This window comes from Bidens hawaiensis, unplaced genomic scaffold, assembly GCF_021521415.1.
Source record: "Bidens hawaiensis isolate Kalapana, Puna unplaced genomic scaffold, B.hawaiensis_p1.1 tig00014352_1, whole genome shotgun sequence".
In the NCBI taxonomy this organism is placed as follows: domain Eukaryota; kingdom Viridiplantae; phylum Streptophyta; class Magnoliopsida; order Asterales; family Asteraceae; genus Bidens; species Bidens hawaiensis.
The window spans coordinates 136,941-153,248 of NW_027492240.1; the positions used below are offsets into that span (position 1 = coordinate 136,941).

At 35.0% G+C, this 16,308-nt stretch overlaps 3 protein-coding genes across 3 annotated transcripts; all 3 read right to left on the minus strand.

The window, feature by feature from the left end:
- Positions 1-3,827: 3,827 nt before the first annotated feature.
- LOC143546452 (uncharacterized) lies at positions 3,828-5,631 on the minus strand. Its single transcript, XM_077038115.1, has 2 exons — positions 5,452-5,631; positions 3,828-5,390 (listed from the first exon to the last, which is right to left on the minus strand). The coding sequence occupies exon 2, from the start codon at positions 5,188-5,190 to the stop codon at positions 4,153-4,155; it is 1,038 nt and encodes a 345-aa protein (XP_076894230.1). The 5' UTR covers positions 5,191-5,390; positions 5,452-5,631; the 3' UTR covers positions 3,828-4,152.
- Positions 5,632-5,934: 303 nt separating this feature from the next.
- LOC143546463 (B3 domain-containing protein At5g18000-like) lies at positions 5,935-6,567 on the minus strand. The gene is made up of 2 exons (XM_077038132.1): positions 6,481-6,567; positions 5,935-6,406 (listed from the first exon to the last, which is right to left on the minus strand). Exons 1-2 carry the CDS (start codon positions 6,565-6,567, stop codon positions 5,963-5,965), a joined length of 531 nt encoding a protein of 176 aa, XP_076894247.1. The 3' UTR covers positions 5,935-5,962.
- Positions 6,568-9,442: 2,875 nt separating this feature from the next.
- LOC143546482 (serine/threonine-protein kinase PBL34-like) lies at positions 9,443-12,967 on the minus strand. Its single transcript, XM_077038145.1, has 6 exons — positions 12,479-12,967; positions 11,103-11,440; positions 10,888-11,023; positions 10,599-10,735; positions 10,395-10,518; positions 9,443-10,104 (listed from the first exon to the last, which is right to left on the minus strand). Exons 1-6 carry the CDS (start codon positions 12,684-12,686, stop codon positions 9,599-9,601), a joined length of 1,449 nt encoding a protein of 482 aa, XP_076894260.1. The 5' UTR covers positions 12,687-12,967; the 3' UTR covers positions 9,443-9,598.
- Between the last annotated feature and the right edge of the window lie 3,341 nt (positions 12,968-16,308).

Genomic DNA, 16,308 nt, shown 5'->3' on the forward strand with positions numbered 1-16,308 from the left:
CCGCGGCGCGCTAAGAATGGTAGTTCTTCCCGCGGCGCGCTAAGGATTGTAGTTCTTCTCGCGACGCGCTAAGGATTGTCTGTCTGCCTTCGCCCTCGCGCGTGCGCTCGAGTCTTCTCGCGCTAGACCTTAAGTCTTTTCTTCTGTTTAGGTCAGCCTGTATTCTTTTGAGATCTTATCTTATCTTTTGTTTGAGCTCTTTAGGTCAGTTCCAACATCTGTCCGAAAAGCCACTTTCGGCGCAGCATGCGCACCAACCCCATTGGTTGGCAGAAAAAGTGACTGACATAATCCTTTGAAATCTGCTTTTCCCATGCCTTGACCAGTACCTTTATCTGACTCCTCCCATGCTTTATTCTGTAACCTGTCAGCCCTTTTTCCTGTTCCCCGGCTGCCATATCTTTTGGTATCTTTTGCTTTTGGAATCTTTTGCCTTTTGATATCTTTTGCTTGATTTGATAAGATCTTTTCCTCTTTTTAAGGGATTGTGTTCCCTAGGGTTTCCCTATATATAATACTATTTTCTTGTTATTTAACACTACACACACAAACACTTAAACTCTCATCTGCTCTCTTCTCCTTGCCCTCTGCCGTTGTTCCTCAGCCGCCTCCTCTCTCTGCCTTCGTCTTTTCCCTTGTCCTGCCCAGATTTCCGGTAATATATAATATATAATAATTTGTTAAAGATACATATTACTATGCTAACATATATTCAAGGCATAAAACAAATCGTTAAACCAATAACCTCTTATTTATAGGTTAACTTGTGCTTGTTTAAAAGTTGGTTCTTGCATTATCTTTCAACCCACCTTTTTCAGGTGAGTAATCTCGTACCTAATCCTTTTTTATTTTTAATGTTTTGGGATGTTCATGTGTTCGTACAAACTTGAGTCTTAAACTTGTTTATAAACTTTTGTCGCGCAAAACCCCCATGTGTTATGGACGTAGACTTGGCTGTTTATTTGTATGTGTGGATCATTAACCGTCTTGTCGGCCTATTCCGCAGTTTTCATGGATCCATTAGATGAACACGGGAGAACTATCGTTTATGATTTCTCTTTTGTTTACACTTGCACAGTTTTCTTGTTTTTGTGCTCAATTGGGAGCACGGATTGAACTATGAGCTATGATCTAAGGCTTGATCACAATCTGATTACACCCTTGTTGAACACCAGTTATACACATGATGCGCGCAGTATTGTTATCTATTTATATCTATTAAACTTGATTTCTCACCGACACGCAAGTGTTGACGTTTTATTTTAACACATGTTCAGGTTTGCTGTAGCTGTTTCTGGAAGCTTGAGGACACATAGGATGTTTCTTTCTTTTGGACCTAGTTTAAAATGTAACAAGACAAGTTTATGTTATTTGGATATTTTAAGTTATGATATGATTTATGTTACTTTATGTCATGTTCTGCGCGTGCGCAATGAAATGTATTTATTAAATATTGACACCCAAATAGTGTCGCGAGTAATGAAACAATACGTGGCACCCCGATGTATAATCCGCCATCGGTTGGGGTGTTACAATTTATAGGCAATCTGGATGGTGAGGCACGGCCCCGTGCTTGATGAGCACGGCCCCGTGTATTTTTATAACATGTGCCAGATTTGTTTTGTCTTTTGTGTGAGCTGGCAACGGCCCCGTGGTTAGCAGACACGGTCCCGTGCTTTTTAGTGACATGTGCTCAATTCTTCTTTGTCTTTTCTGCATTCCCGTCCACGATCCCGTGCTTTTGTTCTCAGATTTTGTCTTTTCTTGTTCCATAAGCATGGGGGCGTGTTTCTTGAGACATGGGAGCGTGTTTCTTTGTTTTCTTCTGTTTTTCTTCGTCTTTTTGTTTGTTTCTTCGTTTGAGGTTTGGTTTCACCTGAAATTACGTTTTATTATAATAAGTAGCCTTTTATGCTATGTTATTAAATAGAAATTACAGTTTTTAAAGATTATTTGATGCTAAAAAGATGTATATTTGTATGTACATCAAATGTCAATTCATCAATTGGACTAAACAAAATAAAATCTCCAAAACCCAACCGGGTATCTTTAACAACACTATCCCATCCGTCGCTAAAACAATAATCGTCGCTAATTTGCTTAATCTTTAATTTCCAAGAATACCCTCCGTTTACTGATAATATTATTGGGGAATTTGGGATTTTGTTCATTACATGCTTGCTGGCAAAATCAGGTGGCAATGGCTTCAAAAAAAGTCAGGGATATTATGAAAAAAAAAAATAAATATATTGGTTTTTATTAATCTCAACTATCGTCTTTTGGTCCATATTGGTCACAACTAACGAATTGGTTGCTGACGGTTCCAACTTTTAACGTATTTGTTTCTAACGGCCCGCGACTAACAGAATCCTAACACCGTTAGTTGCACGTCGCCAGAAAAACGTTTTTGGCCGGAAAACTCACATTTTTTTCCGAAAACACAACATTTTCGTCTCAAACATTTTGGTAACTTTGTATCGGACCTATAGAAAAAAAAAATTCTAGTAAAAGCCTCAATTATTGAGGTTGCCGAAACCCTAGAACCATCATCGGATTCGGTTGCTGGTGCTCAAGTGATGGTGGTTGGTTGGTGGTGAGTCTAAGTGGTGGTGGTGTTCAGGTGGTGTTTTCCGGCGAAAATATGACGTTTTCGGTCAAAAACGTTTTCCGACGACCTACAACTAACGGTGTTAAGTTTCTGTAAGTCGCGGACGTTAGGAACAAATACGTTAAAAGTTGGGATCGTCAGCAGCCAATTCGTTAACTAGAACTAGCAGGGACCAAAAAACAGTAGTTGAGATTAATAACCACCAATATACCATAATAATAAAATAATAATCATATAAAAATAATAAAATTTTGAGTTTGTGAAGAAGATGAATACCAGGTTGCATGCAGATGGATCAAGAATAATCTTGAAGAATGAAGAAGGCGTTTGCATAATGTTATGTGAAAGATTTTAACTCGGGTAAAAGTTAATATATAAATGGGATATATTGGGTAAATATGTTTATGAAATATAAATATGGTAAGTTAAATATATTGTTTCTTTATGGAGGTTACAACTCAAAATGTTTATTTTTATAACTAAGGTTTATAACTTTATAGAATGTACATTAAAATCTAGAATTTACTAAATATTGCAAACATATGCGAAAATTTGATACAATATCAACTTGAATGACCTGAATGACTAATACGTAAGTATAAGGTAGTATGGAAGATCTCAAGAGACGGTTATGATGAAGATATAAAGTTTAAGAGTTTTGGTTTTTCTTGGAGTCTTAAGTTTATTTTATATTAATCATAATGTTTAAGATAAAGTTTGTTGATTATTTTAATTATTAATTATTTCCAAGTTTGAAGAGTAGGATAGTGGGTGTAAACGAGCAGGTCGCTTGCGAATTGCTTGAGATCTGATCGAATAAAAGCTCAAATCGAGTTGAGCTTAAACGAGGCCAGGCTCGAGTTTCACTTAACCAGGTTGAGCCAACTTGCGATCCTAAACGAGTCTGTTATTTATATAAATTTTCACTAATATATTTAATATATATCAATTTAATAATTAATCTTATGCATAAAGCTATGATAAAATAAGTAAATCATACATTATGTTATATATAAACTTATAATTAAATCAATATAAAAAATAATTATAAAAACACATATAAATTAATTAACAACTAATAAACGAGCCGAGCACAGGTTCGAAATATTACTTACTAGCTGAGCCCGAATAATCTATAAGTTAAGCGGGCCAACCTCAAGCCCAATCAATCCCGGGCTCGGCTCGTTTACACCCCTAGAATTTCGTAGATGTGGTTGCCCGTTTCTTGAAAACAGATGATGATTAGCAGAAGCTTGAGGTATCGGGTTCGTGGATGCTGCTGCCCGTTACTTGAAACCGGCCCGGCTCGGCCCGTATAGCTTTAAAAGTCTGCAAGTAATAAGATGAGCCCACCATTGACTTCCTCATAGTCAACATTTAGAGTAAAACAAGACAACAAAAAGTCAAAAACCAATACATAATAATAACATCCTGATATCACACTAATGTTATAAATATTGAATGTAAGAATACATAACATTAATAAGTTTAAAAATACTAACACAAATATAACCTTCTACGTCTCGCGCGCTTAGGTGGCATTTTCATACGGTCTTTCCACCACCACGCGCACGAGCGTATTGCCCCCTCAACCGATCCACCAATTCCGTCGCTGGAAATTCGAAGAATACCCGAGGCTGCTTTCGAGGCCTCCCCATTTTCCGCTTCACAGCAATCACAGTAATTTCACTGGATGACTCAGACTGCGTTTGCGGGCTTTCACGGGATTTCTGAGGCTGCTTTCGAGGCCTCCCTATTTTCCGCTTCACAGCAATTTCATTGGATGTCTGAGGCTGCTTTCGAGGTCTCCCCATTTTCCGCTTCACAGCAATTTCACTGGATGTCTGAGGCTGCTTTCGCGGGCTTTCACTAGATGTCTGAGGCTGCTTTCGAGGTCTCCCCATTTTCCGCTTCACAGCAATTTCACTGGATGTCTGAGGCTGCTTTTGCGGGCTTTCACGGGATGTCCAAGGCTGCTTTCGCGGGCTTTCACTGGATGTCTGAGGCTGTTTTCGAGGCCTCCCCATTTTCCGCTTCGCCTCACTCACAGTTTTTTCACTTTGAGGCTGCTTTCGAGGCCTTCCCATTTCCCGCTTCACCTCGGTCACAGTATTTTCAATGGATGTCGAAGGCTGCTTTCGAGGCCTTCCATTGGATGTCTGAGACTGCTTTCGAGGCCTCCTCGTATTCCGCTTAACCTCAGTCACAGGTTTTTCACTGGATGTCTGAGGCTGTTTCCGAGGCCTCCCCATTTTCCGCTTAACCTCAGTCACAGTTTTTTCACTAGATGCCTGAGGATGCTTTCGAGGCCTCCCCATTTTCGGCTTCACCTCAGTCACAATTTTTTCACCGGATGTCTGCGGCTGCTTTTGCGGGCTATCACTGGATGTCCGAGGCTGCTTTCGAGGCCTCCCCATTTTCTGCTTCACCTCAGTCACAGTTTTTTCACCGGATGTCTGCGGCTGCTTTTGCGGGCTTTCACTGGATGCCCGAGGCTGCTTTCGAGGCCTCCCCATTTTCCGCTTCACCTCAATTGCAGTAATTTCACTGGATGTTCGAGGCTGCTTTCGAGGCCTACCCATTTTCCGCTTCACCTCAGTCACAGTATTTTCACCGGATGTCCGAGGCTGCTTTCGCGTCCTTTCACTGGATGTCCGAGATTGCTTTTTCTGTCGCCGCCTCTTCCGCTTCACAGCCTAAGAGTACCAACATGCTTAAATGTCACAGAATCAAGTGTAACAAAGTTTTATTATCTAGATAGTGTTGTAAGCGAACCGGACATCTGGTTGTCCGTTCGGCGGAAGTTCGTTTATGCCCGTTCGTTTAATAAACGAGCCGGGCACGGACAAAACATTCTTGTTCGGTAAGCTTAACGGACGAACACAGACAAAGGATGTTCGTGAAAGTACTTTTTCGAACCAGTATTAACGAACAGACACAAACGGACACGGACACGAAATTAACGACAACATTAACGACACAAACGGACACAGACAATAATAACGAACCAATTTGCTCCAGTATTAACGAACAGATACAAACGGACACGGACACGAAATTTCATTCGGCAGGGTGTTCATGAACCGGTCCGTCTTTCCAACAAAAGCTTAACGGACGGACAAGGTCTGGTCCGGATCGGTCCACTTACAACCCTAGTCTAGAGGTGCACAAACCTGTTTAAAACCCGAAACCGGTTCGGTTTGGTCAATAAAAGTCAAAATAATCGGTTTCAGTTCGGGTTGAACCGGTTTCTTGATCAGGTTACGATCGGTTTCGGTTCGAGTTTTGACCACTTTTTGGTCGGTTTTGTCCAATTTCGGTTCGGTTAACTGGTTCTTTTGTCCACCTCTACTATTATCGTAATTTGCATATACGTACCTTGGGTTCAGTGGTTTCAGTAACACTAGCTTCATTCTTTTCAACATCACCTTCCACATTATCGCTTTCTTTCTCTTCTTCGTCATCTTCAATAACAATAACATTTTCACACTCATCATAAACACGCTCATCGTCATCATCATACGGTTCTTTTTTCACGGGCAGAAGTAGTTCACACCCGTTCCGACTATATACTGTCATACTAAAAGCATATTCATCAACGAGGTGAAAAACAAGAGTTTCCCAGTACCCCAACGGGATATCTTTAACCACTTGTTTCCACCCGTTGGTGAACCGGTAACTCTCACCAACTTGTTCGATCTTTAATATCCAGGAACGTCCTCCGGTTGCGGTTAACGTTACCAGGTCTTCCGCAAGTTCGGACCCCATGTGTGGACCTACAAATTCAGGGGGCAGTATCTGCAAAATGTAACGGTTTTGTTCATGAAAGTTACATGAAAATAAGAGAGTCGATGAAGAAAACGAGTGCGTACGAAGTGAGGGGCGGACGGGTTTTCCAGAATCTTGAAGAATGAAGGAGCCATGGATGAGCGGATAATATTATCCGGAAGCTTGGTCATGCCGTTGTCGTAACCTGACGTGCACTAAGAAAAAAACAAAAGCACGTCTGAGCTAGGGCTGTAAACGAGCCAGAGTGTGCTCGAGCTCGGCTCGTTTTCTTTATCGAGCTCGTCGAGCCGGGCTCCTTTAATTTTTAATTTTTTTTTATTTTTAATTTTTTTATTTCATATTTTACAAATTTTGATATAAAAATTTTTAATTTTTTAAATTACTGATACATCCTGTACTAAATGGAGTAAAAAGGATATATATCCGTACCTTATTAACAAGGTAAGGAATCCTAAACTCGAGTCAAATATCACGAAAACCTACAACATTATCGTATTTTAGACTACATTAAATTATATATTTTCGTTGAGTAGTTTGATCCGTGGTTATTAGTATTAGTAATCGAGTCGGTAATTAACTATCTATGCGAATATTGAAGGTTTTGTAACTTTGTTCCTTTGTCATACCAAAAACTATGAATCCTTTAAATCATACACAGTGTTGTAAAACTCGCTAGGCGCTAGTCAGGTGGTGGGACAGGGAGAAATGATTAATCCAGATTAATACTGATTAACCCGATGAGAATTTGTATGTAAATTCCAAATTTACATATATATACCAAATTTAATCTATAAAATTTTTTATTTTGACCAATTTACAGCGCCTAGGCGGGACTTTTACAACCATGATCATACACTAACCTGTTTATTTTGTTATATATATAGCCATATACTTAAAAACTCGTGAAAACCGCGTCTAACCAATAATTTTTTTACTTATAACTTTTTTTCATTTTTGTATACATAATAATAATAATAATAATAATAATAATAACTAAAACATATGTCACTCACTAAAGTACATATGAAGCTCAAGATCACGAAGTTAAACATATATAGATTACAAGCTACATGCATCTATAAACTTTATAAATTTTTATAAATTAAAAAGAATACATAATAAAAAATAAAAATAAATAAATAAACCCAATTGGTATTCATCATCAATTAATCTATGTTTGAAACAAACCCTAAAGTACAAGTCGGAGATTAAAACATTGTAAGCATCGAATAAGTAGATGAGATCTGTTAGTTACCTCGTATCAAAAACGACAGAACATAACAACCTCGTAGGTAGTTTGGTGACTGCTGTTTGCTGACGTCAGAAGGGAAGTGGTGTTGTGTTGCCGGAAAACAAGCACGTTGTGTTCCACAAGTACATTCCTAAATTATTATTTTGTAATTATATAATTTATATGTATCTACTCAGAACATAAATTTAATATTTTACCAATTTACCATATAAATAGTTTGTAAAAATAGTATTTTACCTAGGGCTGGCAATTTATACATGTGACACGTATTTACACGATTTTAACAGGTAACAAGTAAGACCTTAAAGGGTTTTGTGTACTAAACAGTTAGACGCGAATTTATCAGTTAATTTTCGTATCTAAACAGGTAAAATAATTGTTTGCATGTTAAGTAAATGTTAAGTACCTATATAAATATAATTATAAGTTATCATAAACCGAAAATACTTAAAATTTTCTCACTCTATGTTTCTCAGTAGTCACCACTTACGAGCATTCCATCTCTGACTTTTGTTTCACTAAACAGGTTGTCGAATATGTGTTTCTAACCAGCTCTTATCGTGTTTTATCGTGTATACCTGTTTGGGATGCTTGTACAAGATAAGTTTTCGTGTCGTGTACAGGTAATCACATTTCGTGTTTGTGTCTTATTGTGTACGGGTATACAGTATACACGATATGCCAGCCCTATTTTGACCTTTATTTTTATTCAAATTTCAATGTATGATTTATTAAAACTAGTTTATAACCACTCTGTTTGTTTAATGATAGAGTTGTATGAATTTTAACCAAATGATTGTGAATTTTAGTCTACTTAAAACATCAGGTTAAAAATAATATGGAAAAAATTAGTTAAATATATAAAATAATTAAAAGTAGTTTATAAAATAATATGTTACCTTTCTTTTTACTCATTTCAAATCATAAAAGCTCGAAAGTTACTAAAAATGCAAGAGAAAAATAAGCTAGTTAAAAAAATGATAAATAGGTAATTCTATAGCCTTTTTAATGATTAAAAATGAAACAATTTTCTATATAAATGACAACGAGCGTAGTAAAATTGACTAAACCCATAAATTTCGCAATATTTAAAGGACATAAAATTGTAACTCTGCTATTGATAAAATATGTTGAAATGTGTAAAACTGTATATATATATGTTATATTTATACATAATGGAGACGATGTATGTGTTTAAAATTTTGGTTTGGATATATAAATAATTAACTGAGTTTAGAAAGAAGACATGTAATTAAAATGTTTGGTTAGGTATATATATAAAATTAACCAAGTTTATGAAGAAAAATATGTAATTCTCCCGTTTAGTAATTAAAATCAGGGTCTTGAATCGGTAGATCATGTTTTAATTAGATGTGGGTTAGCTCGAGGCATTGGCTTCAGATCTTCTCTTGGTTCTTTGGAGACTCGGTGAAGGATGTTTTGGATTTTGCCTTTTAGTTCATACTCAACATTGAGTCTGAAGAAAACTATGACGGAAAAATTCATCGATCACAGTTTGGAGTATTTTGCAGGCAATAAATAATCTTGTTTTTGACAGCTTCAATCCAGAAGAATTCTCACCAATTTTCAACCAATGGCCTCTCAACAAGCCTCTATCATTCAAGACAAAAAAGTCTCGAGTTTCTCATGGATAAAAAATAAAGCCAAATTGGAATATTTAGACTGAAATAAAACTACATATTTTTAGGCATCATTATAACAATCAATACAACAAAAAAAAAAACAAATATTATATAGATTTAACATACTATATTAACATAATAATACCAGTATTCATGTCACAACTTTTAACAGTCTCCCAGATAAAAAAAAAAAGGATGTTACCATTTTCACTCTAAAATTATAACACTAAATATTCAACACTTTCATGACAACAATCCAATACATAGTCATCAGGGTCATGGATAAAATTACCAAAATGCCCTTTGTTATTGTTTCCCATTCGGTTTCGGCGACACCTGCACAAACTGATGATGACTTGGCGAGGCATGAGGTATGGAGAGCGTCCGTGGATGCTGAGACCCGTTTCTTGAAAACGACCCGGCCCGCATCCGGTTCGGGTCGGGGCTTGACCCGACCCGTTCAGGTTGAGCGATCTGTAAATAATAAGACGAGCCCGCCATGTCTTTTAAAGCTGGTAAAGGTTTAAGACACTCGACAACTTCACTCATTAAGGGCCGGGCTTTTGGGTCACGGCTAAGACAACGGGCCGCGAGTTGGGCTGCTTTTTGGGCTCCTTTTATTGAGAAATGACCTTCTAACCGAGGGTCTATTAATCTGTAGAAGCGTCTTCGTTCTCCTAAATGTGGGCGGGCCCATTCTACGAGGTTGTGTTCGCCATTTGGACGTTTTTTGTCCATTGATCTCCGTCCGGTCAACATTTCGAGTAAGACCACACCGAAGCTATAAACGTCACTTTTTGAACTCAAATGTCCTAAAAAGTTTAAATGTAAAAACAAACAATTTTAAAGATGGAAATAATTAGTTAAGAGGTGGCAGGTCGACCCGTTTACTTATAACGAGTCGATTCAGGTTATCCTACATTTACAACTCATTAAATGAGTAAAACGGGCCGAAAGTCGTCCGAAGCGTATTTAGTTATTTATAATGCTCAAAACTCCTAAATCAATTTATTTAAAATAATTATAGGAATGCTACTATTTTTGACATATTATTATAAAAAGATCTATATTATCGAAAAAATTTAACTAACCAAAAAATTACCTGTCATAACGTATTCTGGCGCAGCATAACCGTAAGTTCCCATGACACGTGTAGATATATGAGTTTTATCACCTTCCGGGCCATCTTTAGCAAGCCCGAAATCAGACAATTTGGCATTGTACTCCTGGAAAATAAATTGCTATAAATTCAAGAATACGCGAAGAAAGACTTATATAAGCTGAGGCTTTAAAAACTATTACATACCGCATCTAACAAAATGTTGGAGGTTTTAAAATCGCGATAAATCACGGGCCTTTTTGCTTCTTCGTGAAGGAAAGCAAGACCCTTTGCAGCACCGAGAGCAATTTTCATCCTAATGGACCATGGAAGAGGCAATGATCCTACAATAACAAAATATTTATATTAATAAATTAATAAACAAAATGACTAAAAATGACATTTTTGTGAAAAAATTAAATAAATAACAAAATATTTATATTAATAAATTAATAAAAATATGACATTTTTGTGAAGCGATAAAAAAATAGCATACTTCTGAATAAGTGATTCTCCAAACTCCCTCGAGGCAAGAACTCGTACACTAACAACCGTTGATCGTCTTCAATGCAATAACCGATCAGTTTGACCAAATTCGGGTTCACAAGATCACCCAAAAAACTAACTTCTGCCTGTTAAAAACAGTTAAAATTACAATATTAAGGTCAAAGATTGCAACTTTATTTACAAAGTAGATGGAAAGTAGCTAACCAGCCATTCTTTATGACCCTGCAGCCCATCATGATTCAAAGTTTTGACCGCGACCGTAAGCCCGGTTCCCGGTTTGACCGGCGCGGTTCCATTCTCTTCAACCCATCCTTTAAACACACATCCGAAACCCCCTTCACCGAGAAGACTTTCGGGCCGAAAGTTTCTTGTTGCCAATTTAAGATCATTAAATGCAAATTTTCTTAGCCGGGACGAAACTTTAAGCTCTTCTTCCGGTTTTAACGCGGTCAACTTGTTGGTTTCACCGTTGCTGGTCGGACTAGGGACGGCTATCGGGATTTCTTGTTGATCTTTGCTAGTGTTTTTGGATGATTTAGTTTCTGCAATCATAATCCATAATAAATTAATTATTTACATTAAAGATGCAAGCTTGCATAATCTTGCAGCACAAAAAGATCAGATTTTTGAGTCTTGAAATTAATCATCTGATTATTATTTTCTTGGTGGGATTGATAGTTTAATACATATTATCTGAATACTTTATAAATTCTGTTATTTTATATGAAACTCATCAAGTAATTAGAATAATAGAATTACTCCAAAAACCATTATAATTTACAAAAGTAAAGTCAAAATCAAGCACTAAATTTTAATCTTTAAAACATAATACAAAATACATGAGAGAACAAATAACAAGATGATGATTAACTGATTATGGATTAGTTATATTAATAATAATAAAAATAATGTTAATAGATAAAACAAAACAAGAAGCAATATTTATACCAATGTGACTGCTGAAACCATTACTAGTTTATCATACTAAAGTCAAAATCAAGCACTAACTTTTAATCATTAAAACATAATACAAAATACATGAAATAACAAACAACAAGATGATGATTATGGATAAAGCTATATTAATAATAATAATAATGTTAATAGATATAACAAAACAAAACAAGAAGCAAGATTTATACCAAAGTGACTTCTGAAACCATTACTAGTTTACAATACTAAAGTCAAAATCAAGCACTAATTTTTAATCTTTAAAACATAATACAAAATACATGAAATAACAAGCAACAAGATGATGATTAATTGATTATTAATAAACTTATAATAAATAATAATAATAATAATGTTAATAAATAAAACAAATCAAGAAGCAATAATTAATAATAATAATAGTAATTTTATAAATTCTGTTAGAATTAGTCCAAAAAACCATTACTAATTTACAAAACTAAAGTCAAAATCAAAAACTAATTTTTAATCTCTGTAAACCATACAAAATACATGAAAGAACAAACAACAAGAAGATGATGATTAATTGATTATAGATAAACTTATAATAATAATAATAATAATAATAATAATGTTAACAAATAAAACAAAACAAGAAGCAAGATTTATACCAAAGTGACTGCTAATTCCACTGGTGGAGCTATCAACTTTAGATCTTGAAGAAACACAGCTACCAATAAACCCCCATTTATTCCAACACCCTACAAAATCTTGATCATTTTTCTTCTTTTTCTTGTTCTTCATCTTCTTTTCATCATCTTTCATGCTCAAAACATGCAAAGCTTCCACCTTTACACCTTCTTCATCACCAGACTTCATCTTTAAACACAAACCCTAGTTTCAAGATTCTTGAATATCATCAAGAACCAAAAAATTCACACTTTTGGAAGTGTTTCTTGGTTCAAGATTGAGAATTTAGATGTTATAGTCAAAACCCACTTGGAAAAATGAAGAAAGCAATAGTCTTTGACTTGCATACAACATAAAATTAGGTTTTAAATGATACCCAACTCATGGGTTTTTTTGACAAGATGACAGCTTTTTTATAAAAAAATAATAATTTGGGGAAAAAAAAAAGATTTAGATCATATATAAAAATGAGAGAGGAAGATGGAGAAATAATGTTGGGTACAATAACACCACCACAAGGCACCACCTAGCTATGTCTAGTACTAAAAAAGATTTGAAATCTTACAAAAAGATTTTTTTTTTGAACGGCCAACTAAGTAACGCCGAGTACCTCGTACGCAGCACCCATTGGCTAAAGGTAGCCCGAGCCGGCTATTAGTCCGGACGGACGGAGCCCTTAGCTGTCCACCTGTTGAGGGATTCACCGGATAAAACCCGACCCCCACGCCCGCCAAACGGCACGACAGCAATGAGCCGGTAAAACCTGGTGAGATCAGGACTCGAACCCTGGCAAGTCAGGGTCATCCCTCATATCTCCCATATAAGCTGATGGTAGTGAGGTTTGGTCCCCCTACCTCTCACTTATAAAATGAATTCTCTATCATTGAACCACAACCAACTTATTCTTACAAAAAGATTTTAACTTGTTCAAAACCCAATATAAGAAAAAGAAATTTGTAATTTGTAACATATATCAATACCAAGTATCAATTTATATTAAAAATTTTGGATGCATGATTGGATGTGGTATGAAGTGTTTTAATGGTTTGTTAGTATTAGTTTTTTTTAATGATTAAGAATCTCACGTCTAAGATTATTTTTTTTAAGAATCATATGGCATTTGTAAACCCTTGCTCTGTCGGGTTTAAACTTGTGATTAAAGCCCCAAGTCGTCTTTTCACCAGAATATCCTTCAAACTGTCCTGAGTGAAATCAAACTTGCGTCTCCATTAAATGAGGACTTACTTCTTACCACTAGACCAATTTCTCACGATCACTATAGGGCTTTTTTTAAAACTTGCTTCAAATTTTAAAAATGGTTTTTTAAGTTATCTAGCTTTTTTTTTCCTAATTTAAAGTTTTTTTTTAACTTTTTTCTATTTACAACTTTTAAATGGGTTTATTTTTTAACTTTTAGAGTTTTTTATGTGCAATTGCAATTTACAGCCTCTAAGAGTATTTATAGTCGTTTATCTATATGTATCTTTATAATTACACTAAAAATCACTATAGTTTATTCTTATTTCAATTCAATAGTATTTTTTATATCTTTGTCATTGCATTTTCTCACATCTTCACTACCACTTTCAACAAATATTAAAAAAATTATAAAATATGAACATTTCTTCAAATTTACTAATGAATAGTAATATTTTCTTCGTCATGCGTATACAATCGCACTCTAAAAATATAGAAGTCACCCTCACATAATATGGAGAAGATATTGTGAATACTCTAAAAATAAACGACAGTTTACAATGCAAACTTTTTATTTTTTTTATCGCTGTATATCCCTTGTTTTATGTATTAATTATTATTATTGATATTATTTACTATAATTATTTGCAATAAATTTTAGTTGTATTAATTATTTAATTTAAGTTTAAAACTTAGACAAAGGTCAAGTTACCTAATATTCAATAATGTAATTGAATTGTTGCTCACTTTCAAAGAGAAGGGGGGGGGGGGGCTACAACATCCCACACGAGTTCTGATGGGATGAGCTTGGTGCCCTGTTCATCCTTAGTGGGTTGGTGGTGTGAGATATTAAGAAAACGTAACACAATAGTATACATGTGAGTTAATGTAAACGTATTTACATGTGATACTTATCTTTAACGACTATTATCATTCCGTCATTTACTCATTTGATGAGAAACATTTATGTCATGTCAATCGTTTTGTTGTGCCGCTACAAATTTAGAAAAATTTGAATTAATTTAATTTGATAGGAATTTGCTTTTTAAAGACAAAAATATAAACTTATATTAGATGCATTTAACCTATAGTGATGTACTTCAAGTATTAAAGAATATAAATTGATTGTACAAATATTGAAACATTCCATTATTGTGAGAATATGTATTTTTTATAAACCATGTGCTATAATATCATGTGTGTAACTATTGTTGTAAAAATTCCAACTACACGTTGATTAATCTTGATTAAATATGATTGATCCCGATCAGTCATGATATATTAAACTGGTTATTTAACTTGTTTTCTGCTGGATTTTTACAACACCGGGTGTAACCCACGCTCGGTTTTAGCTTGAGCCTCACTTTATTCGAACTCTTTTTGTAAAGATCTAGCTTGACTCGTCGGTCACTTTTAGAAACCCGGAGTCCGCTCGTTTATTATTTACTAATTAAATTATATACATGTTTAATTACTTCTATATATATTGAAAAAAATCTTAAACGAGTCTACACTCTGCTGGACATTGTGAGACTAATACGTATAAGTTCAAAGAGCCAAAACATACAAATACACAAGGCTCGAGCTTAGGCTCGATAATTAACCAAGTTTTATTTGAAGATCATATGAAACTCAAGCTCTAAAATAGTCGGCTCATTCGATCTTGAGTAACTTGTGAGTTGCTTGGCTAGTTTGCAAAATTAAAATAATATAAACTATTAATCAGTTAAATATTTATTATTTTGTGAGTTGGCAGAAATAATAGAAAATGGTGATTTGCCGATTATACCCTTGGCTGAGCAACTAAATACAAGTGGTCATGAGGGAGTTAATTATAAAATCACTAAAGTCAGTTTCGTGAGTGGAAACGGGAAACCGCCCAAATGTATTGATATCCACTTGTGCTGGTGACGTGTCGGCTGATGACGTCATATGTTATGTCACCATGCGGTATATAAATATTTAAAGTTTTTAAGAAATAAAAAGAACTTTAATACAAACTAAAGATAATTCAGATTTCAAAGTTTGACCGTCAATAGCTTAGTGTGGTTTGAAAACTTGAATCTTTCGGGTGAGCGGAACTGATTGTTTAACCTGATTTCCATTGAATTTCGCTCACAATAGATATAAATGTACATTTTATAAGTTTATTCGTAATCATTTGTGTATGTGAAAATGTGAAATCGAGTGAAATTCTATGATAGTTGAGTGAGTGAGATTACCTTTGACAACAATAAAAAATGTTAAGTAGTGTTGTTGGCTAAGTTGTCGTCATAAATTATTATCAACAACGAGTCATAATTTAAATTAAACTAACTTTTTTTGTTCTCGGTGGTTTACGTTTCATAACCATTTCAGTCAAAATGAAGCTTTTGGACGAATGAACCTATAATGTAAAATTTTGTTGTGATTAGTCCGCCTAGACTAACTCCATCCATTATCTCACGTTAACTATGCTACGCATGAGTTTAGTAATCAACCAAAACTACCATAACCATCACATAACAATCAAGCCACCATTGTCCTTATATATATTATTTAATAAATAAATTGATCAAAATGATATGCTACAAAATTAGAGTGATGAGTATTAAAATCTTGTAATGTCATTTTC

Excerpts from the sequence above, each read along its gene's own strand:
- LOC143546463 (XM_077038132.1), bottom strand. The coding sequence starts at position 6,567 with ATGACCAAGCTTCCGGATAATATTATCCGCTCATCCATGGCTCCTTCA. Across the intron at positions 6,407-6,480 it reads ACCCGTCCGCCCCTCACTTC|ATACTGCCCCCTGAATTTGT; the intron begins GTACGCACTCGT and ends TACATTTTGCAG.
- LOC143546452 (XM_077038115.1), bottom strand. The coding sequence starts at position 5,190 with ATGGGTAGGCCTCGAAAGCAGCCTCGAACATCCAGTGAAATTACTGCA.
- LOC143546482 (XM_077038145.1), bottom strand. The coding sequence starts at position 12,686 with ATGAAGTCTGGTGATGAAGAAGGTGTAAAGGTGGAAGCTTTGCATGTT. Across the intron at positions 11,441-12,478 it reads TGGAATTAGCAGTCACTTTG|AAACTAAATCATCCAAAAAC; the intron begins GTATAAATCTTG and ends TTATGATTGCAG. Across the intron at positions 10,736-10,887 it reads GGAGAATCACTTATTCAGAA|GATCATTGCCTCTTCCATGG; the intron begins GTATGCTATTTT and ends TTGTTATTGTAG.